At 41.4% G+C, this 22,042-nt stretch overlaps 1 protein-coding gene across 1 annotated transcript in view; it reads left to right on the forward strand.

Moving 5' to 3' along the window:
• LOC138851440 (venom protease-like) overlaps positions 1 to 22,042 on the forward strand; it is a 95,108-nt gene that overhangs the window by 17,140 nt on the left and 55,926 nt on the right. Inside the window, exon 3 of the mRNA XM_070080573.1 lies at positions 16,644 to 16,812. Coding sequence (XP_069936674.1) covers positions 16,644 to 16,812 — 169 coding nt within the window. The remainder of the gene's footprint in view (positions 1 to 16,643; positions 16,813 to 22,042) is intronic.

Here is a 22,042-nt window from a genome sequence, read left to right on the forward strand (position 1 = left end):
TCATGGCTGAACTTTGCTAAAGTTGCATATAATTACAGGAAATTTGTTGAAGCAGTTGACGTTCAATGTGTAAATTTTAATTTGCTTTTTTGAAAAATAAATTATTTCTCCTGTAAAACTAGAGAATCAACCTTCTGATCGGCATCAAACCCTAACCACTAGTGACTCAAGAAATCGTAATGACACGATTGCAAACAAACCATACCCCCGGCCGGGATTGAACCCGCGGTCATAGTCTCAAAACTCCAGCCCGTCGCGTTAGCCACTAGACCAGCTAGCCACAATAAGATTCATCCAACTAGGTATATTTCTACACCATAGGAAGGTTAGCACAGGCACCACTGTGACCACAAATGCAAGAGTTCGTCACGGCCACGCTACCTGGAGATTCGTCTGTAAAAACTTGCATTTGTGGTCACAGTGGTGCCTGTGCTAACCTTCCTATGGTGTAGAAATATACCTAGTTGGATGAATCTTATTGTGGCTAGCTGGTCTAGTGGCTAACGCGACGGGCTGGAGTTTTGAGACTCTATGACCGCGGGTTCAATCCCGGCCGGGGGTATGGTTTCCTAACCACTAGTATTTTTTTTTTTTTACTTGAAGTGTTTTTATATTGACATTTGGCTGCGAAGGTACCAAAATGCCAATTTATTATGAAAAATATATCAAATCCTATTTTCTCTCAAAATCAGGTTTTTTTTTTTCTTAAGGATTATAGATAATTTTGAATACAATAAAGATGACAAAACAAAATGAAAAAAAAAAAAAAAATTTAACGAGGATACATTCACATTTTCCAAACATTCTAATCTACATTTTTTAGGCTTTTTTTTCCCCCTAAAATTTTGTTTATAACTAGAGAAAGTCTTACTCGGTCAGGTTAAATTTTCAACTCTGATGTACTGGATCAGGGGCAAAATTTATGTGACTCTTGGTATATGTGAGTGCTCTATGACCAGTGTTCATGTGACTCTTGGTATATGTGAGTGCTCTATGACCAGTGTTCATGTGACTCTTGGTATATGTGAGTGCTCTATGACCAGTGTTCATGTGACTACTGGTATATGCGAGTGCTCTATGACCAGTGTTCATGTGACTACTGGTATATGTGAGTGCTCTATGACCAGTGTTCATGTGACTACTGGTATGTGAGTGCTCTATGAGCAGTGTTCATGTGACTCTTGGTATATGTGAGTGCTCTATGACCAGTGTTCATGTGACTACTGGTATATGTGAGTGCTCTATGACCAGTGTTCATGTGACTACTGGTACATGTGAGTGCTCTATGACCAGTGTTCATGTGACTACTGGTACATGTGAGTGCTCTATGACCAGTGTTCATGTGACTACTGGCATATGCGAGTGCTCTATGACCAGTGTTCATGTGACTACTGGTATATGTGAGTGCTCTATGACCAGTGTTCATGTGACTACTGGTATATGTGAGTGCTCTATGACCAGTGTTCATGTGACTACTGGTATATGTGAGTGCTCTACGACCAGTGTTCATGTGACTACTGGTATATGTGAGTGCTCTATGACCAGTGTTCGTGTGACTACTGGCATATGCGAGTGCTCTATGACCAGTGTTCATGTGACTACTGGTATATGTGAGTGCTCTATGACCAGTGTTCATGTGACTACTGGTATATGTGAGTGCTCTATGACCAGTGTTCATATGACTATTGGTATATGTGAGTGCACTATGACCAGTGTTCATGTGACTATTGGTATATGTGAGTGCTCTATGACCAGTGTTCATGTGACTACTGGTATATGTGAGTGCTCTATGACTAGTGTTCATGTGACTACTGCTATATGTGAGTGCTCTATGACCAGTGTTCATGTGACTACTGCTATATGTGAGTGCTCTATGACCAGTGTTCATGTGACTACTGGTATGTGTGAGTGCTCTATGACCAGTGTTCATATGACTATTGGTATATGTGAGTGCACTATGACCAGTGTTCATGTGACTACTGGTATATGTGAGTGCTCTATGACCAGTGTTCATGTGACTATTGGTATATGTGAGTGCACTATGACCAGTGTTCATGTGACTATTGGTATATGCGAGTGCTCTATGACCAGTGTTCATGTGACAATTGGTATATGTGAGTGCTCTATGACCAGTGTTCATGTGACTCTTGGTATGTGAGTGCTCTATGACCAGTGTTCATGTGACTCTTGGTATGTGAGTGCTCTATGACCAGTGTTCATGTGACTACTGGTATATGTGAGTGCTCTGTGATCAGTGTTCATGTGACTACTGGTATATGTGAGTGCTCTATGAACAGTGTTCATGTGACTACTGGTATGTGAGTGCTCTGACCAGTGTTCATGTGACTACTGGTATATGTGAGTGCTCTATGACCAGTGTTCATGTGACTGTGGTATATGTGAGTGCTCTATGACCAGTGTTCATATGACTATTGGTATATGTGAGTGCACTATGACCAGTGTTCATGTAACTCTTGGTATATGTGAGTGCTCTATGACCAGTGTTCATGTGACTACTGGTATATGCGAGTGCTCTATGATCAGTGTTCATGTGACTACTGGTATATGTGAGTGCTCTATGACCAGTGTTCATGTGACTACTGATATATGTGAGTGCTCTATGACCAGTGTTCATGTGACTACTGGTATATGTGAGTGCTCTATGACCAGTGTTCATGTGACTACTGGTATATGTGAGTGCTCTATGACCAGTGTTCATGTGACTACTGGTATATGTGAGTGCTCTATGACCAGTGTTCATGTGACTACTGGTATATGTGAGTGCTCTATGACCAGTGTTCATGTGACTACTGGTATGTGTGAGTGCTCTATGACCAGTGTTCATATGACTATTGGTATATGTGAGTGCACTATGACCAGTGTTCATGTGACTATTGGTATATGTGAGTGCACTATGACCAGTGTTCATGTGACTATTGGTATATGCGAGTGCTCTATGACCAGTGTTCATGTGACAATTGGTATATGTGAGTGCTCTATGACCAGTGTTCATGTGACTATTGGTATGTGAGTGCTCTATGACCAGTGTTCATGTGACTACTGGTATATGTGAGTGCTCTGTGATCAGTGTTCATGTGACTACTGGTATGTGAGTGCTCTATGACCAGTGTTCATGTGACTACCGGTATGTGAGTGCTCTGACCAGTGTTCATGTGACTACTGGTATATGTGAGTGCTCTATGACCAGTGTTCATGTGACTATTGGTATATGTGAGTGCTCTATGACCAGTGTTCATGTGACTATTGGTATGTGAGTGCTCTTTGACCAGTGTTCATGTGACTCTTGGTATATGTGAGCGCTCTGACCGGTGTTCATGTGACTATTCGTATGTGAGTGCTCTATGACCGGTGTTCATGTGACTATTGGTATGTGAGTTCTCTATGACCAGTTCATGTGACTATTGGTATATGTGAGTGGTCTATGACCAGTGTTCATGTGACTCTTGGTTTGTGAGTGCTCTATGACCAGTGTTCATGTGACTATTGGTATATGTGAGTGGTCTATGACCAGTGTTCATGTGACTCTTGGTATATGTGAGCGCTCTGACCGGTGTTCATGTGACTATTCGTATGTGAGTGCTCTATGACCGGTGTTCATGTGACTATTGGTATGTGAGTTCTCTATGACCAGTTCATGTGACTATTGGTATATGTGAGTGCTCTATGACCAGTGTTCATGTGACTATTGGTATATGTGAGTGGTCTATGACCAGTGTTCATGTGACAATTGTTATATGTGAGTGCTCTATGACCAGTTCATGTGACTATTGGTATATGTGAGTGCTCTATGACCAGTGTTCATGTGACAATTGGTATATGTGAGTGCTCTATGATCAGTGTTCATGTGACAATTGGTATATGTGAGTGCTCTATGACCAGTTCATGTGACTATTGGTATATGTGAGTGCTCTATGATCAGTGTTTATGTGACTCTTTGTGTATATGAGTGCTCTATGACCAGTGTTCATGTGACAATTGGTATATGTGAGTGCTCTATGACAAGTTCATGTGACTATTGGTATATGTGAGTGCTCTTTGACCAGTGTTCATGTGACTCTTGGTATGTGAGTGCTCTATGACCTGTGTTCATGTGACTATTGGTATATGTGAGTGCTCTATGACCAGTGTTCATGTGACTCTTGGTATGTGAGTTCTCTATGACCAGTGTTCATGTGACTATTGGTATATGAGAGTGCTCTATTGTCAGTGTTTATGTGACTCTTTGTATATGAGTGCTCTATGATCAGTGTTCATGTGACTACTGGTATATGCGAGTGCTCTATGACCAGTGTTAATGTGACTATTGGTATTTGTGAGTGCTCTATGACCAGTGTTCATGTGACTATTGGTATATGTGAGTGCTCTATGACCAGTGTTCATGTGACTACTGGTATATGTGAGTGCTCTATGACCAGTGTTCATGTGACTACTGGTATATACGAGTGCTCTATGACCAGTGTTCATGTGACTACTGGTATATGTGAGTGCTCTATGACCAGTGTTCATGTGACTACTGGTATATACGAGTGCTCTATGACCAGTGTTCATGTGACTACTGGTATATGTGAGTGCTCTATGACCAGTGTTCATGTGACTACTGGTATATACGAATGCTCTATGACCAGTGTTCATGTGACTATTGGTATATGTGATTGCTCTATGACCAGTGTTCATGTGACTATTGGTATATGTGAGTGCTCTATGACCAGTTCATGTGACTATTGGTATATGTGAGTGCTCTATGACCAGTGTTCATGTGACTACTGGTATGTGTGAGTGCTCTATGACCAGTGTTCATGTGACTACTGGTATATGTGAGTGCTCTATGACCAGTGTTCATGTGACAATTGGTATATGTGAGTGCTCTATGACCAGTGTTCATGTGACTATTGGTATATGTGAGTGCTCTATGACCAGTTCATGTGACTACTGGTATATGAGTGCTTTATGACCAGTGTTCATGTGACTATTGGTATATGTGAGTGCACTATGACCAGTGTTCATGTGACTATTGGTATGTGTGTGTTCTCACCTGATTGTACTCGCCTAATTGTGGTTGCAGGGGTCGAGACTCAGCTCCTGGCCCCGTCTCTTCACTGAGCGCTACTAGGTCCTCTCCCTCTCTGCTTCATAAGCTTTGTCATACCTCTTCTTAAAACTATGTATGGTTCCTGCCTCCACTACTTCACTTGCTAGGCTATTCTACTTCCTGACGACTCTATGACTGAAGAAGTACTTCCTAACCCCCCTGTGACTCGTCTGAGTCTTCAGCTTCCAGTTGTGACCCCTTGTTTCTGTGTCCCCTCACTGGAACATCCTATCTTTGTCCACTTTGTCTATTCACCGCAGTATCTTGTATGTCGTTATCATGTCTCCCCTGACCCTTCTGTCCTCCAGTGTCGTCAGTCCGATTTCCCTCACTTTCCTCGTACGACATCCCTCTGAGCTCTGGGACTAGCCTTGTTGCAAACCTTTGTACTTTCTCTAACTTCTTGACGTGCTTGACAAGTGTTCATGTGACTACTGGTATGTGTGAGTGCTCTATGACCAGTGTTCATGTGACTACTGGTATATGTGAGTGCTCTATGACCAGTGTTCATGTGACTACTGGTATATGCGAGTGCTCTATGACCAGTGTTCATGTGACTACTGGTATATGCGAGTGCTCTATGACCAGTGTTCATGTGACTACTGGTATATGCGAGTGCTCTATGACCAATGTTCATGTGACTACTGGTATATGTGAGTGCTCTATGACCAGTGTTCATGTGACTACTGGTATGTGTGAGTGCTCTATGACCAGTGTTCATGTGACTACTGGTATATGTGAGTGCTCTATGACCAGTGTTCATGTGACTACTGGTATATGCGATTGCTCTATGACCAGTGTTCATGTGACTACTGCTATAGGTGAGTGCTCTATGACCAGTGTTCATGTGACTACTGGTATATGCGAGTGCTCTATGACCAGTGTTCATATGACTACTGGTATATGCGAGTGCTCTATGACCAGTGTTCATGTGACTAGTATATGTGAGTGCTCTATGACCAGTGTTCATGTGACTACTGGTATATGTGAGTGCTCTATGACCAGTGTTCATGTGACTACTGGTATATGCGAGTGCTCTATGACCAGTGTTCATATGACTACTGGTATATGCGAGTGCTCTATGACCAGTGTTCATGTGACTACTGGTATATGTGAGTGCTCTATGACCAGTGTTCATGTGACTACTGGTATATGCGAGTGCTCTATGACCAGTGTTCATATGACTACTGGTATATGTGAGTGCTCTATGACCAGTGTTCATGTGACTACTGGTATATGCGAGTGCTCTATGACCAGTGTTCATGTGACTACTGGTATATGCGAGTGCTCTATGACCAGTGTTCATGTGACTACTGGTATGTGAGTGCTCTGACCAGTGTTCATGTGACTACTGGTATTTGCGAGTGCTCTACGACCAGTGTTCATGTGACTACTGGTATATGTGAGTGCTCTATGACCAGTGTTCATATGACTACTGGTATATGTGAGTGCTCTATGACCAGTGTTCATGTGACTACTGGTATTTGTGAGTGCTCTATGACCAGTGTTCATGTGACTACTGGTATATGCGAGTGCTCTATGACCAGTGTTCATGTGACTACTGGTATATGTGAGTGCTCTATGACCAGTGTTCATGTGACTACTGGTATATGTGAGTGCTCTATGACCAGTTCATGTGACTATTGGTATATGTGAGTGCACTATGACCAGTGTTCATGTGACTATTGGTATATGTGAGTGCTCTATGACCAGTGTTCATGTGACTACTGGTATATGTGAGTGCTCTATGACCAGTTCATGTGACTATTGGTATATGTGAGTGCACTATGACCAGTGTTCATGTGACTATTTGTATATGTGAGTGCTCTATGACCAGTGTTCATGTGACTACTGGTATATGTGAGTGCTCTATGACCAGTGTTCATGTGACTACTGGTATATGTGAGTGCTCTATGACCAGTGTTCATGTGACTACTGGTATATGTGAGTGCTCTATGACCAGTGTTCATGTGACTACTGGTATTTGTGAGTGCTCTATGACCAGTGTTCATGTGACTTCTGGTATATGCGAGTGCTCTATGACCAGTGTTCATGTGACTACTGGTATATGCGAGTGCTTTATTACCAGTGTTCATGTGACTATTGGTATATGTGAGTGCACTATGACCAGTGTTCATGTGACTACTGGTATTTGTGAGTGCTCTATGACCAGTGTTCACGTGACTACTGGTATATGTGAGTGCTCTATGACCAGTGTTCATGTGACTACTGGTATTTGTGAGTGCTCTATGACCAGTGTTCATGTGACTACTGGTATATGTGAGTGCTCTATGACCAGTGTTCATGTGACTACTGGTATTTGTGAGTGCTCTATGACCAGTGTTCATGTGACTTCTGGTGTATGCGAGTGCTCTGACCAGTGTTCATGTGACTACTGGTATATGCGAGTGCTCTATGACCAGTGTTCATGTGACTACTGGTATATGCGAGTGCTCTGACCAGTGTTCATGTGACTACTGGTATATGCGATTGCTCTATGACCAGTGTTCATGTGACTACTGCTATAGGTGAGTGCTCTATGACCAGTGTTCATGTGACTACTGGTATATGCGAGTGCTCTATGACCAGTGTTCATACATATGACTACTGGTATATGCGAGTGCTCTATGACCAGTGTTCATGTGACTACTGGTATATGAGAGTGCTCTATGACCAGTGTTCATGTGACTACTGGTATATGTGAGTGCTCTGACCAGTGTTCATGTGACTACTGGTATTTGCGAGTGCTCTACGACCAGTGTTCATGTGACTACTGGTATATGTGAGTGCTCTATGACCAGTGTTCATGTGACTACTGGTATATGTGAGTGCTCTATGACCAGTGTTCATGTGACTACTGGTATATGCGAGTGCTCTATGACCAGTGTTCATGTGACTATTGGTATATGTGTGTTGTCACCTGATTGTACTCACCTAATTGTGGTTGCATGGGTCGAGACTCAGCTCCTGGCCCCGTCTCTTCACTGAGCGCTACTAGGTCCTCTCCCTCTCTGCTTCGTAAGCTTTGTCATACCTCTTCTTAAAACTATGTACGGTTCCTGCCTCCACTACTTCACTTGCTAGGCTATTCTACTTCCTGACGACTCTATGACTGAAGAAGTACTTCCTAACCCCCCTGTGACTCGTCTGAGTCTTCAGCTTCCAGTTGTGACCCCTTGTTTCTGTGTCTCCTCACTGGAACATCCTATCTTTGTCCACTTTGTCTATTCACCGCAGTATCTTGTATGTCGTTATCATGTCTCCCCTGACCCTTCTGTCGTCCAGTGTCGTCAGTCCGATTTCCCTCACTTTCCTCGTACGACATCCCTCTGAGCTCTGGGACTAGCCTTGTTGCAAACCTTTGTACTTTCTCTAACTTCTTGACGTGCTTGACAAGTGTTCATGTGACTACTGGTATGTGTGAGTGTTCTATGACCAGTGTTCATGTGACTACTGGTATATGCGAGTGCTCTATGACCAGTGTTCATGTGACTACTGGTATATGTGAGTGCTCTATGACCAGTGTTCATGTGACTAGTATATGCGAGTGCTCTATGACCAGTGTTCATGTGACTACTGGTATAGGTGAGTGCTCTATGACCAGTGTTCATGTGACTACTGGTATATGTGAGTGCTCTATGACCAGTGTTCATGTGACTACTGGTATATGCGAGTGCTCTATGACCAGTGTTCATGTGACTACTGGTTTATGTGAGTGCACTATGACCAGTGTTCATGTGACTACTGGTATATGCGAGTGCTCTATGACCAGTGTTCATGTGACTACTGGTATATGCGAGTGCTCTATGACCAGTGTTCATGTGACTACTTGTATATGTGAGTGCTCTATGACCAGTGTTCATGTGACTACTGGTATGTGTGAGTGCTCTATGACCAGTGTTCATGTGACTACTGGTATATGCGAGTGCTCTATGACCAGTGTTCATGTGACTACTGGTATTTGTGAGTGCTCTATGACCAGTGTTCATGTGACTACTGGTATTTGTGAGTGCTCTATGACCAGTGTTCATGTGACTACTGGTATTTGTGAGTGCTCTATGACCAGTGTTCATGTGACTACTGGTATTTGTGAGTGCTCTATGACCAGTGTTCATGTTCATGTCACCACTCAAGTGGTGAACCTTGTGTTCAGGAACCACTCAAGTGGTGAACCTTGTGTTCAGGAACCACTCAAGTGGTGAACCTTGTGTTCAGGAACCACTCAAGTGGTGAACCTTGTGTTCAGGAACCACTCAAGTGGTGAACCTTGTGTTCAGGAACCACTCAAGTGGTGAACCTTGTGTTCAGGAACCACTCAAGTGGTGAACCTTGTGTTCAGGAACCACTCAAGTGGTGAACCTTGTGTTCAGGAACCACTCAAGTGGTGAACCTTGTGTTCAGGAACCACTCAAGTGGTGAACCTTGTGTTCAGGAACCACTCAAGTGGTGAACCTTGTGTTCAGGAACCACTCAAGTGGTGAACCTTGTGTTCAGGAACCACTCAAGTGGTGAACCTTGTGTTCAGGAACCACTCAAGTGGTGAACCTTGTGTTCAGGAACCACTCAAGTGGTGAACCTTGTGTTCAGGAACCACTCAAGTGGTGAACCTTGTGTTCAGGAACCACTCAAGTGGTGAACCTTGTGTTCAGGAACCACTCAAGTGGTGAACCTTGTGTTCAGGAACCACTCAAGTGGTGAACCTTGTGTTCAGGAACCACTCAAGTGGTGAACCTTGTGTTCAGGAACCACTCAAGTGGTGAACCTTGTGTTCAGGAACCACTCAAGTGGTGAACCTTGTGTTCAGGAACCACTCAAGTGGTTCCACTTAAGTGGTTCCCGACCTTGTATTCAGGAGCCACTCAAGTGGTTCCACTTAAGTGGTTCCCGACCTTGTATTCAGGAGCCACTCAAGTGGTTCCACTTAAGTGGTTCCCGACCTTGTATTCAGGAGCCACTAAAGTGAAAATTTACAGCCGATCAAATGAGTCATTTACCAGTTATGTATTCCAAGGATTTTAATTTTTTTTACTCTTGTACTACAGCAGTAGTAGAGCCTGAGATGCATGTACCATTAAATATTGAAGCCGTTCTGTAAAGTGAAAATTATTGGTGTTTTACGGAAAATTTCACAATTTACACAGGTAAAATCTTTAACTACATATCTGAATTTCACTCTCCTCCATCTTCTTATATTTTGACACTATTTTTTGAATGACGTTAAAACACTGAGGGATTTTGGAAGTTATGAGTCATTACAAGATGCAGAGAATGAGTTCTACAAGGGCACGGGAGCATCACATTTGTTACAAGAATTTTCTTCTCGTTTCCTGACACAAATTGGGGATTTGAAGCTGACTGGACGAGACGTTCTCGTGTCACCAACGAAATAAAATCTGAGAAATTGGAGAAAGAAAATAAAAAATCTAGTGTTGTCTTATTGGTCTTTGTGAATGAAATATTCTCAGACTGTTTGTAGGCCTACACTAATTTTGTTTTTGTCATCTTCATTTCTACTGGTTGTCCTTCTACCTCACCGAGGATGAGTGGAAAGGTGTAAAGAATGTTGTAGATTATATTTGTACGAATATCCAGCAGAGAATATATTGTCTTTTCTGGAAAGGAAGAATAAGGTTTGATCCAAGGTAAGTAAGGGAGAAGAGCCCTTCACTAGACACCTGCATATAAAAGAAAGGGTTGCTGCGAGACCTTGAGCAGGCACATGTGACTGCCAAGATTGTAATAAGTGAAGGTAAACGGTCCATTGGTTTAACGTGATGTTCAAGTTTGAAAGATCATGGTAATACCCATGAAGGCGTTCAGGAGAAGGGGCAGCTCCAACTTGAGTTTGTTGAAATATGGAAGGAGAGGAAGGGACAAGTATTGTACTTGCTTTGAGAGTGAGGCAAGGATAATGATTCATGTGTACACGATTTCTCTTCCCTACGAGAGTGAGGCAAGGATAATGATTCATGTGTACACGATTTCTCTTCCCTACTGTTAAGCAAACGACAGCGAGTGTTCTCTTCTTTGTCTTACATTGTGTATTAAGAACTGACCGATATGTACAACACGTTATGAAGATTACGCAGGTTAGTTAGAAGTCATAATGAGATATTCTAAGTAACCTTAAGATTCTAGCTATTAGGTATAATAGTTCTATTTTTTAGTGAATTTAACGCATCGTCCATCTCCAGTCAAATTACGGAAATTAAAAAAAGACGACCGTTATTCATTCAATAACACACTTGCTGGAAGTGTGTAAACATCACAACTCAAATTGGCATCTAAACTGGAACATTCCAATCCCTCTGGAAGAGTCCAGACACCACTTCTCACTTGCAAGACTCGGCTAACTGGTTTTCTCTGAATCCCTTCAAAATGTTACTTTTCTAACACTCCAACAATACGCCAAATCCCTAAAACCACTTCTTTCAACCCGATCAACCAGACTCACACACCTACTTGATGATCAAACACCTGTCATTTCAAACCATCACAGCATTGCTCCGTCCTTTCCTGAGGCGACTCCCTACCCCTTCTTTCTTCCAACACTGATTTATGTGCCCTCTCAGTCATCCTATTATGATCCATCTTCACTAAATACCTAAACCACCTTAACAAACCCTCACTTGCTCTCAGGATGTAATGTGGTAACTTACTTTTCAAGAAGATGCATTAGAGTTATACACTTCTGAAATACAAGTTTAAGTCTTACTAGGACATATCTAGCATAGGTTTAAGCTAGAACTAATAGTAGAAGAATTTAAAAGTAGACAATATGTATATATGTAGTACACACTGAAATTTAAACATAAAATTACGAAATATTATAAAACAAATTTTAGTGAAATTCTAGCATTTAAATGAAGCCGTTAATAACTATTTATTACTAAACTGAAACTTAACTTTAGGAGAACTATAAAGCAAATAAAGTAATAATAATTTAATAATGGTTGGAGATATATCATTGACATTAAAAATACCAAGGAACACAGTGCAGTTTTTAACGTGGACATAAAGGTATAAGATCAATGTAGAAAATGATTCAAAGGAAGTACATTACGCTAAGAAATTTCGTTAAGTTTTTTAATTTCTTAAATTCATTAAGTTGTGATTTTTATATTTCTTATGCAAACTGTTCTATATTGTTAGCCCTTTTATCTATGCTGTTTTTCTATAGCGTTTTAGACTATCACTAGCAATATGAGAGACTTTTTTTTTAAGTGATGTTTTTGTGTTATTAAATAGTTTTCCTAACAGTGTCTTCCATCAGCCACAATATTACAGTGAAGAGTTTTAAATATGTGGAGTGAATAGTTAGAGGCATTTATAGCTTTAATATTTATTGAATTTAGTGACTAGAATAAGAATAAAGTGTTTATCCTTATATTACAGTATGCGATAGTTTTGATAATTTCCTTTGGTTGTGATAATTGACTTAAGGAAGACAACTGCGGTAGAACAACACAGATTCTGATGGAGTATTTGTAATGAGAGAAAACTAAAGTGTTAGTTGGCCAGATCAGGTCCATTATAAGAAATTCTGAGGATATTCTTAGTTCCATATACTCTTTTACATAATAAGTCGGACGTTGAGTGTTAGATACTAATTTATTATATTCGTAAGTTTGCCTAGGCTGACCCTCATACTTTTTCTCTACTTTGGATCTGTTAATTTGAAAATCTAATTATGAACATAGTTACTTACCTAAAAGAATGTATTTTTTTTTTCTAAATTTATGCTCCCTCCTCCTCCCGGTCTCATATTCAGTTTTTCATTACGTAATTGTTTCTAATTAATCACCTCACTCTTTTCATTGTTTTTCTTTTACACATCTTCCAAACTCGACCACTAACATTTGCAAAATTTCATCTTGTCTTGATATATTTCCAAGATATTTCGCCGCTACGCCCCACCATCACACACATCTGTTATAACAATGGTTATAAATGACCATAATTTTTAAAGGGGTGGACCGGTAAGCCAGCGGAAGGCCTCGGTCAGATGACCAAAAGCTCCAAAGGCGGGTCATCATCTGACTAAGACCCGCGTCAGGAAACATTTGTCCTGTTTCCTGACGAACCTTACCTAACCTAACCTAACACACATCTGCTCAAGGCTTAATTTTACTGGAAAATTGTTCCGTTCTCAGTGTTGTACCTTAACCTGAGCTATATACTCTCCATTATAATTATTACTGCTTGTAATAACCTACTACTATTTCCATACATTATTATTATAATCAAAGGGAAGCGCTAAACCCGTAGGATTATACAGCGCCTGGGGGTGGAGGTGGAAGGCATTCAGGCTTAATTCGGGGAACTGGAGCACAGATCCAATTCCCTAAATCAAGAGCCCCTCACCAACATCAAGGAACCTTCCTTGAGGGGTCCATACATTTGCATCATTTTCCACTTTGAATCCCCATCAGACCTCTCAATTGTTTTATTCTTAATTCATGAGATAATCAATTTCTTACCATTATTATTATGTACTTATAAAGTTTTTAGGTAAATACTTGGTATATACCTCATCTACCCTTCCTAAATCCTGCTCGTTCCTCTGCAATCCTTCTTTTCCTCTTAACGCTAGTTAACTCGCCAATATTTTATGCTTCAATACAATGTCTACAAAACCGCTTCCAATGTGCACTACATCATAAATATTTTATGCGTTTCATTTAAAAAAAAAAAGAGTTTTGTTTAAACAAACATTTTCATATACATAATTCATTAAGAGGCCTTCCTTTATCATTCACTCCAGGCACTCCAAACTTACCTTTGATGCCTGTAACAGTAGCTCCGATTTTAGCATTTGTCACTCAAAACAATTAGTTGCACTTTCACTTAGTTCAAAACTCCTTCAAATCTCTCTCTCTCTCTCTCTCTCTTAGATTTTTCTAGCTGCGAGATACATAAACATTTACTATAACCCACTTTTCATATCCCACTTTTATTCTAATGCTCAATGCGTGTATTTTGTTGTAACTCAACAACCATCTCCCACCACGCTAGTGACCCTAAAAAAAAGAAACAATTTCACAATCACTCAATCACTGCCTTGCCGGAGACACGCCGATACTATAGTTCAGGTGACTTCTTCAGAGTGCAGCCACAGTACTTTCCACTTCCAGGACTCAAGTTCAGCTGTTTTCCCTGAGTGTCCAGGGAAAACAGGTCATTAAAACTGCTTGCCTCCACTCCTATCTAACACGATCGCATACACATGCTTGTTGGATGTCGAAGCTCCACATATACAAATCCTCCTTTATCCTTCCCTTCACCCTAAGTCATCTTCTTTTCCCCCACCCTCTTTAAATGTCCAATCCACCTCAACAATTTTCCTCATCCCTCCTGGAAACTATTTACAATAACTCCATGCCTCCTTCCAATTTCAATACAATAAATTTTCTGCATAATATTCACACCACATATTGCCCTCAGACACGATGTCTCCACTGCCTCCAGTCTACTCCTGGTGACATCATTCAAAACCCATGTTTCACACCCATAAAAAACTGGTAGTACATCATACTCTCAGACATTCCCCTTTTTGCTTCCATGGACAACGTTCTTTGTCTCATCATTTCTATGATTCACCTCGTCTTTCATTAACTCATTTACTGACAAGTTAACGCTGAATATATGAACACAATCTGGTATCTAATCTTTCATGACCTAAATTTTGTGTTACCATCATCTCCTTGATCTTTCATATGTTCACGTTTAATTTCCTTCTTTTACATACCTTCCCAAATTCTTCCATCGACCTTTGAAACTTCTCATCAGAATCTTCCAAAAAGTTCCATGTCATCAGTGAGAAGCAGCTGTGAGAACTCTCACTTTGTATTAGATTATTTATCTTTTATCCCACATCACTCCCCAACACCATACCATTTACTTCATTTACAACTCTATCTATAAATATGTTACTAACCATTATGACATCATGCATCTGTGTCTATGGTCTACATTTGCTGGTATATAATCTTCCTCGCTCATACATACCCTCAGCTGAGCCTCATTATCCTCATAAAATTTCTTAGCTGCTTTAAGTAACCTACCATCTTTTCCATATATTTGCCACATTACTCCCCTCTTCACCCTTATATATGCCTTGTCTAAATTCATAAATAGAAAGAAAACTTCCTTACATGATTCAGTGCAAACACATGGCCCTTCCCTCAACTTCCTTGGTCATCTACGATCCTGCTCTCCTACTTACTCTACGTTCTTTCAATAATTATTCTACCAAACTCTTTACATAGTATATTCAGCAGGTGTATTTCCCTTTGATACGAAGTTATAGAGGTTCAGGGGGTAAAATACTTGCGTTGAGGTAAACAGAAAATTATTAAAATAAACCACCGTATGGCCAGAGGCTCGTAAACTCAGAGTGCTAAACAGGTGGTTAACACTTATTTCTTAATCATCTTAGGTTTGGTCCTTCAGAAAGACCAGTGAAACTGTCCTTTACAAAAATAAACATATATATTGTACAAGCGGTATAGATACACTGAGAATGCCATCAGCACATGTTACAAAACCATAGTTAATACGCTAGAAATTATTAGTTAATGACGCCAGTGTGCCGCCATACTCCAAGGTCGGCTTCCAGCCAGCAGATAAATACGCTATTATTTATGTATATTTGCACCTCACACAGCCCCCACTCGAACAATAGGTCCAGGACCCACATAAGTGCAAAACAGCACTCAAACAACCTACTGCTTGAGCAAAAAACACCGAACACTACTTATCTGCATCCTCACTTGCGATGTGTCCCAGATCTCATCATGTAAGGTGCGACCACTCACTAAAAACGTCCACAAAAAACCGATATGATTTACAAAATTATAGACCACTTTTTCTCACACAATAAACACTTTATAATATAATTTATCACAATTAGGCAGTAGCCTGCATACGCCTTATAATTCTTGATCTTTCTTTTCCTTTGCGCTAACACTATGTACACTTTCTGCCAGTCCATAGATACCTTTCCCTCTTTCATTCATTTATTGAACAAAAGCACAAAACCATTCAAATTCTATATCTTTACCCTCTGTTATTATTTCTGTCTCGATCCATTCAATCCCAGCATCTTTACCCCGTTTTATTTTATCAACTGCATCGTGCACCTCTCCCACACTCATATCTGGCTCTTCCTCACTCCTAAAGTATGTTATACTTTCCTGGCCACTACATAAAGTCGATACCTCCCTCTATCTTTCTTATACTTTCATCTCTTCATCTAATAACTGTTTTTTTTTAATGGTTAAATTCTTTCGTTCCTTGGGCTTTTTCAACTTATCTCACTCCAAGACCTTTTTCTTATACTCACTAAAATATGTACAAAGGACCTGGTCTCGGACCAAGCCACGGGGACGTTGCCCCCCCTAAACCCGCTCCAGGTATACTCTCTTTCACTTTCCTTTTACACTGATTCACCACTCTCTTCTCTTGCACTCACAACATGCTCCATGTTTATGGAACAAATTCTGCGAGTCACTGATTGATGCTAATTTTTCAGAGAGGCAAATATTGTGCGTCTTGGTGAACACGACTACAACAACAACAATGACAGTGCAGAACCTATGGACTTTGAGGTGGCTGAAACTATTTTGTACCCTGACTATACGTTTCCACAGGCATACCATGACCTGGCTCTCCTCAAACTAGCTCAGAAGGTGGACATACAGGTTAGTTCTTTTAATTTACTACATTAGTTTACCACAGCTTTAATATTACCATATCCTTCACATATTTTTAGTGATATAAAATAGTAGGTTCGAATACCACTAACATGGTAACAATATATATTTTCATACTTATATACTGTTGAGGCTTATAAGTACACATGATTAGATCTCTCATTTAATTATACTTGAAGGATCACACAGACGTGCCTCTCACCGGGACTTGAAATTCCCTCAAGTTCCATAATGCGGTGCTTCAGGCAGTCGTCATACTCTACATTCTTTCCATAATTATTCTACCAAACTCTTTACCTAGTATATTCAACAGGTGTATTTCCCTTCAATATGAAGTTATAGAGGTCCAGGGGGTAAAACCAAACATTCTAACCCCCCCAAAAAAAAAACACATGCCATATCCAATTCCCCCACCCACCTCATTACAAACTCCGCCTTCACAGCAACCACTCAGTTCCTTATAAGATCTCCCACTTTCCCAACCCCAACGGAACCCCCAGACCACAGTTTTAGAAAAGAAGTTGAAGGTTTGATATACAAATGCAGACAGAATAACAAATAAGTGCGAGGAGTGCCATGAAAGAATCAAGAAGACATCCCCAGACATGATAGCACTCATAGAAACGAAAATCACCAGGAAGATAACAGATGCAATCTTCCCAACTGGATATCAAATCCGCAGGAAAGATAGAGGGAGGAGAGGGGGAGGAGACGTTGCACTGCTCATTAAAACCGGTGGGTATTTGAGGAAATGGATGGAATGGATGGAATTTGGGAAAGTAAGAACAATCCAGTCTGAGGGCCATAAGGTGGTAATTGCAGTAATGTACAACCCACCACAGAACTGCAGGAGGCCAAAAGAAGAATACGACGAGAGCAACAGAGTAATGGTTAACACACTAGCCAATGTGGCCAGAAGAGCTCGCATGGGGAGGAGCGAAGTTACTAGCTATGGGTGATTTCAATCACAAGGAGATTGGGAAAACCTCAAGCCCCATGGGGGTCCCAAAACAAGGAGAGCCATGATGGATGTGGTACTGGAAAACCTCATGCATCAACATGTTAGAGCCAGAAACGAATATTCACAGATAAGAAGGGAAGCTCAACTACAATACGAAAATGACATAGCATTGAGAGTTAAGTCTGTCCCGAAGCTGTTGTATAGCCACATCAGGAGGAAAACAACAGTCAAGGAGCAGGTTATCAGGCTGAAGAAGGATGGTGGGGAGTTCACAAGAAACGACCAAGAGGTATGTGAGGAGCTCAACATAAGATTTAAAGAAGTATTTACAGTGGAAACAGGTAAAACTTGAACAGGGAGGTACACAAACAAGTGCTGGATGAGGTATACATAACCGAGGAGGAAGTACAGGAGCTTCTATGTAAACATGATACCTCAAAGGCGATGAAAGCAGACATCTCTCCGTGGGTCCTTAGAGAGGGAGCAGAGATGGTGTTTCTGCCATTAACAAAGATCTTAACACATCCATTGAAACTGAGGTATGGAAGATGGCAAATGTAGTCCCAATTTTTTTAAAATGACACAGGCATAAGGCATTAAACTACAGACCTGTTTCACTAACGTGTATAGTAAGCAAAGTCACGGAGAAGATTATCAGGAGGCGAGTGGTGGAGCACCTGGAACGGAACAAAATTATAAACGACAACCAGCATGGATTCATGGAAGGCAAATCCTGTGTGACAAACCTTCTGGTGTTTTATGACGAGGTAACAGAAGTAAGACACGAGAGAGAGAGGGGTGGGTTGATTGCATCTTCCTGGACTAAAGGAAGGCCTTCGACACGGTTCCTCACATTAGTGCAGAAGCTGGATCAGGTGTGTATAACAGGAAGGGCACTGCGGTGGATCAGAGAACACCTGACAGGGAGGCAACAACGAGTCATGGTACGTGAAGAGGTATCACAGTGGGTGCCTGTGACTAGTGGGGTCCAACAGGAGTCAGTGATAGGACCAGTGCTATTTTTTATATATGTGAATGACATGATGGAAGGGATAGACTCTGAAGTGTTCCTGTTCACAGATGATGTGAAGTTAATGAGAAGAATTAAATCAGATGAGGATCAGGCAGGACTACTGAGAGACCTGGACAGGCTGGACACGTGGTCCAGCAACTGGCTCCTTGAATTCAACCCTTCCAAATGCAAAGTCATGAAGATTGGGGAAGGACAAAGAAGACCACAGAGTATAGGCTAGGTGGGCAAAGACTGCAAACTTCACTCAAGGAGAAAGATCATGGGGTGACCATAGCACCGAACACGTCTCCGGAGGCACACATCAACCAGATAACTACTGCAGCATATGGCCACCTGGCAAACCTGAGAATAGCGTTCCGATACCTTAGTAAGTAATCGTTCAAGACACTGTACACTGTGTACGTCAGGCCCATACTGGAGTATACAGCACCAGTTTGGAACTCACACCTGGTCAAGGTGTGACTTGATAACGACATACAAAGTACTGCGTGGAATAGATAAGGTGGACAGACAGGATGTTCCAGAGAGGGCACACAGAAACAAGGTCACAATTGGAAGCTGAAGACTCAGACGAGTAACAGGGATGTTAGGAAGTATTCCTTCAGTCATAGAGTCGTCAGGAAGTGGAATAGCCTAGCAAGTACTGTAGTGGAGGCAGGAACCATACATAGCCTTAAGGCAAGGTATAAGAAAGCTCAGGAAGCAGAGAGAGAGAAAGAGAGAGAGAAAGAGAGAAAGAGAGAGAGAAAGAGAGAGAGAAAAAGAGAGAGAGAGAGAGAGAGAGAGAGAGAGAGAGAGCTAGAGCTAGAGCTAGAGCTAGAGAGAGAGAGAGAGAGAGAGAGAGCTAGAGAGAGAGCTAGAGCTAGTAGCGATCAGTGAAGAGGCAGGGCCAGGAGCCGAGTCTCGACCCCTGCAACCACAATTAGGTGAGTACACACACACACACATACACACAGAAGTATTTACAGAGGAGGCTGAAGGGACACTGGGAAGACAAAACAGTGGGGTACTGTTATGACCAAGGTGATTTCGATATTGACTTATATAGAATGAATTTATATCCATTTAATATTATACTTGGGGTTTCCTTAATTTTTTATTATTATTTTTTTATTATCACACTGGCCGATTCCCACCAAGGCAGGGTGGCCCGAAAAAGAAAAACTTTCACCATCATTCACTCCATCACTGTCTTGCCAGAAGGGTGCTTTACACTACAGTTTTTAAACTGCAACATTAACACCCCTCCTTCAGAGTGCAGGCACTGTACTTCCCATCTCCAGGACTCAAGTCCGGCCTGCCGGTTTCCCTGAATCCCTTCATAAATGTTACTTTGCTCACACTCCAACAGCACGTCAAGTATTAAAAACCATTTGTCTCCATTTACTCCTATCAAACACGCTCACGCATGCCTGCTGGAAGTCCAAGCCCCTCGCACACAAAACCTCCTTTACCCCCTCCCTCCAACCCTTCCTAGGCCGACCCCTACCCCGCCTTCCTTCCACTACAGACTGATACACTCTTGAAGTTATTCTGTTTCGCTCCATTCTCTCTACATGTCCGAACCACCTCAACAACCCTTCCTCAGCCCTCTGGACAACAGTTTTGGTAATTACGCACCTCCTCCTAACTTCCAAACTACGAATTCTCTGCATTATATTCACACCACACATTGCCCTCAGACATGACATCTCCACTGCCTCCAGCCTTCTCCTCGCTGCAACATTCATCACCCATGCTTCACACCCATATAAGAGCGTTGGTAAAACTATACTCTCATACATTCCCCTCTTTGCCTCCAAGGACAAAGTTCTTTGTCTCCACAGACTCCTAAGTGCACCACTCACTCTTTTTCCCTCATCAATTCTATGATTCACCTCATCTTTCATAGACCCATCCGCTGACACGTCCACTCCCAAATATCTGAATACGTTCACCTCCTCCATACTCTCTCCCTCCAATCTGATATTCAATCTTTCATCACCTAATCTTTTTGTTATCCTCATAACCTTACTCTTTCCTGTAATCACCTTTAATTTTCTTCTTTTGCACACCCTACCAAATTCATCCACCAATCTCTGCAGCTTCTCTTCAGAATCTCCCAAGAGCACAGTGTCATCAGCAAAGAGCAGCTGTGACAACTCCCACTTTGTGTGTGATTCTTTATCTTTTAACTCCACGCCTCTTGCCAAGACCCTCGCATTTACTTCTCTTACAACCCCATCTATAAATATATTAAACAACCACGGTGACATCACACATCCTTGTCTAAGGCCTACTTTTACTGGGAAAAAATTTCCCTCTTTTCTACATACTCTAACTTGAGCCTCACTATCCTCATAAAAACTCTTCACTGCTTTCAGTAACCTACCTCCTACACCATACACTTGCAACATCTGCCACATTGCCCCCCTATCCACCCTGTCATACGCCTTTTCCAAATCCATAAATGCCACAAAGACCTCTTTAGCCTTATCTAAATACTGTTCACTTATATGTTTCACTGTAAACACCTGGTCCACACACCCCCTACCTTTCCTAAAGCCTCCTTGTTCATCTGCTATCCTATTCTCCGTCTTACTCTTAATTCTTTCAATTATAACTCTACCATACACTTTACCAGGTACACTCAACAGACTTATCCCCCTATAATTTTTGCACTCTCTTTTATCCCCTTTGCCTTTATACAAAGGAACTATGCATGCTCTCTGCCAATGCCTAGGTACCTTACCCTCTTCCATACATTTATTAAATAATTGCACCAACCACTCCAAAACTATATCCCCACCTGCTTTTAACATTTCTATCTTTATCCCATCAATCCCGGCTGCCTTACCCCCTTTCATTTTACCTACTGCCTCACGAACTTTCCCCACACTCACAACTGGTTCTTCCTCACTCCTACAAGATGTTATTCCTCCTTGCCCTATACACGAAATCACAGCTTCCCTATCTTCATCAACATTTAACAATTCCTCAAAATATTCCCTCCATCTTCCCAATACCTCTAACTCTCCATTTAATAACTCTCCTCTCCTATTTTTAACTGACAAATCAATTTGTTCTCTAGGCTTCCTTAACTTGTTAATCTCACTCCTTAATATTAGCTAAATTAAAGATTCCACTAATTTATAATATCTGGTTTGGGGATATGTATTATTACGATTATACCCGGGTATGATGTGTATACATAATTATGTATTTGGAGTAATGTGTTTGGTAGG

This window comes from Cherax quadricarinatus, unplaced genomic scaffold, assembly GCF_038502225.1.
Source record: "Cherax quadricarinatus isolate ZL_2023a unplaced genomic scaffold, ASM3850222v1 Contig617, whole genome shotgun sequence".
Classification (NCBI taxonomy): Eukaryota; Metazoa; Arthropoda; class Malacostraca; order Decapoda; family Parastacidae; genus Cherax; species Cherax quadricarinatus.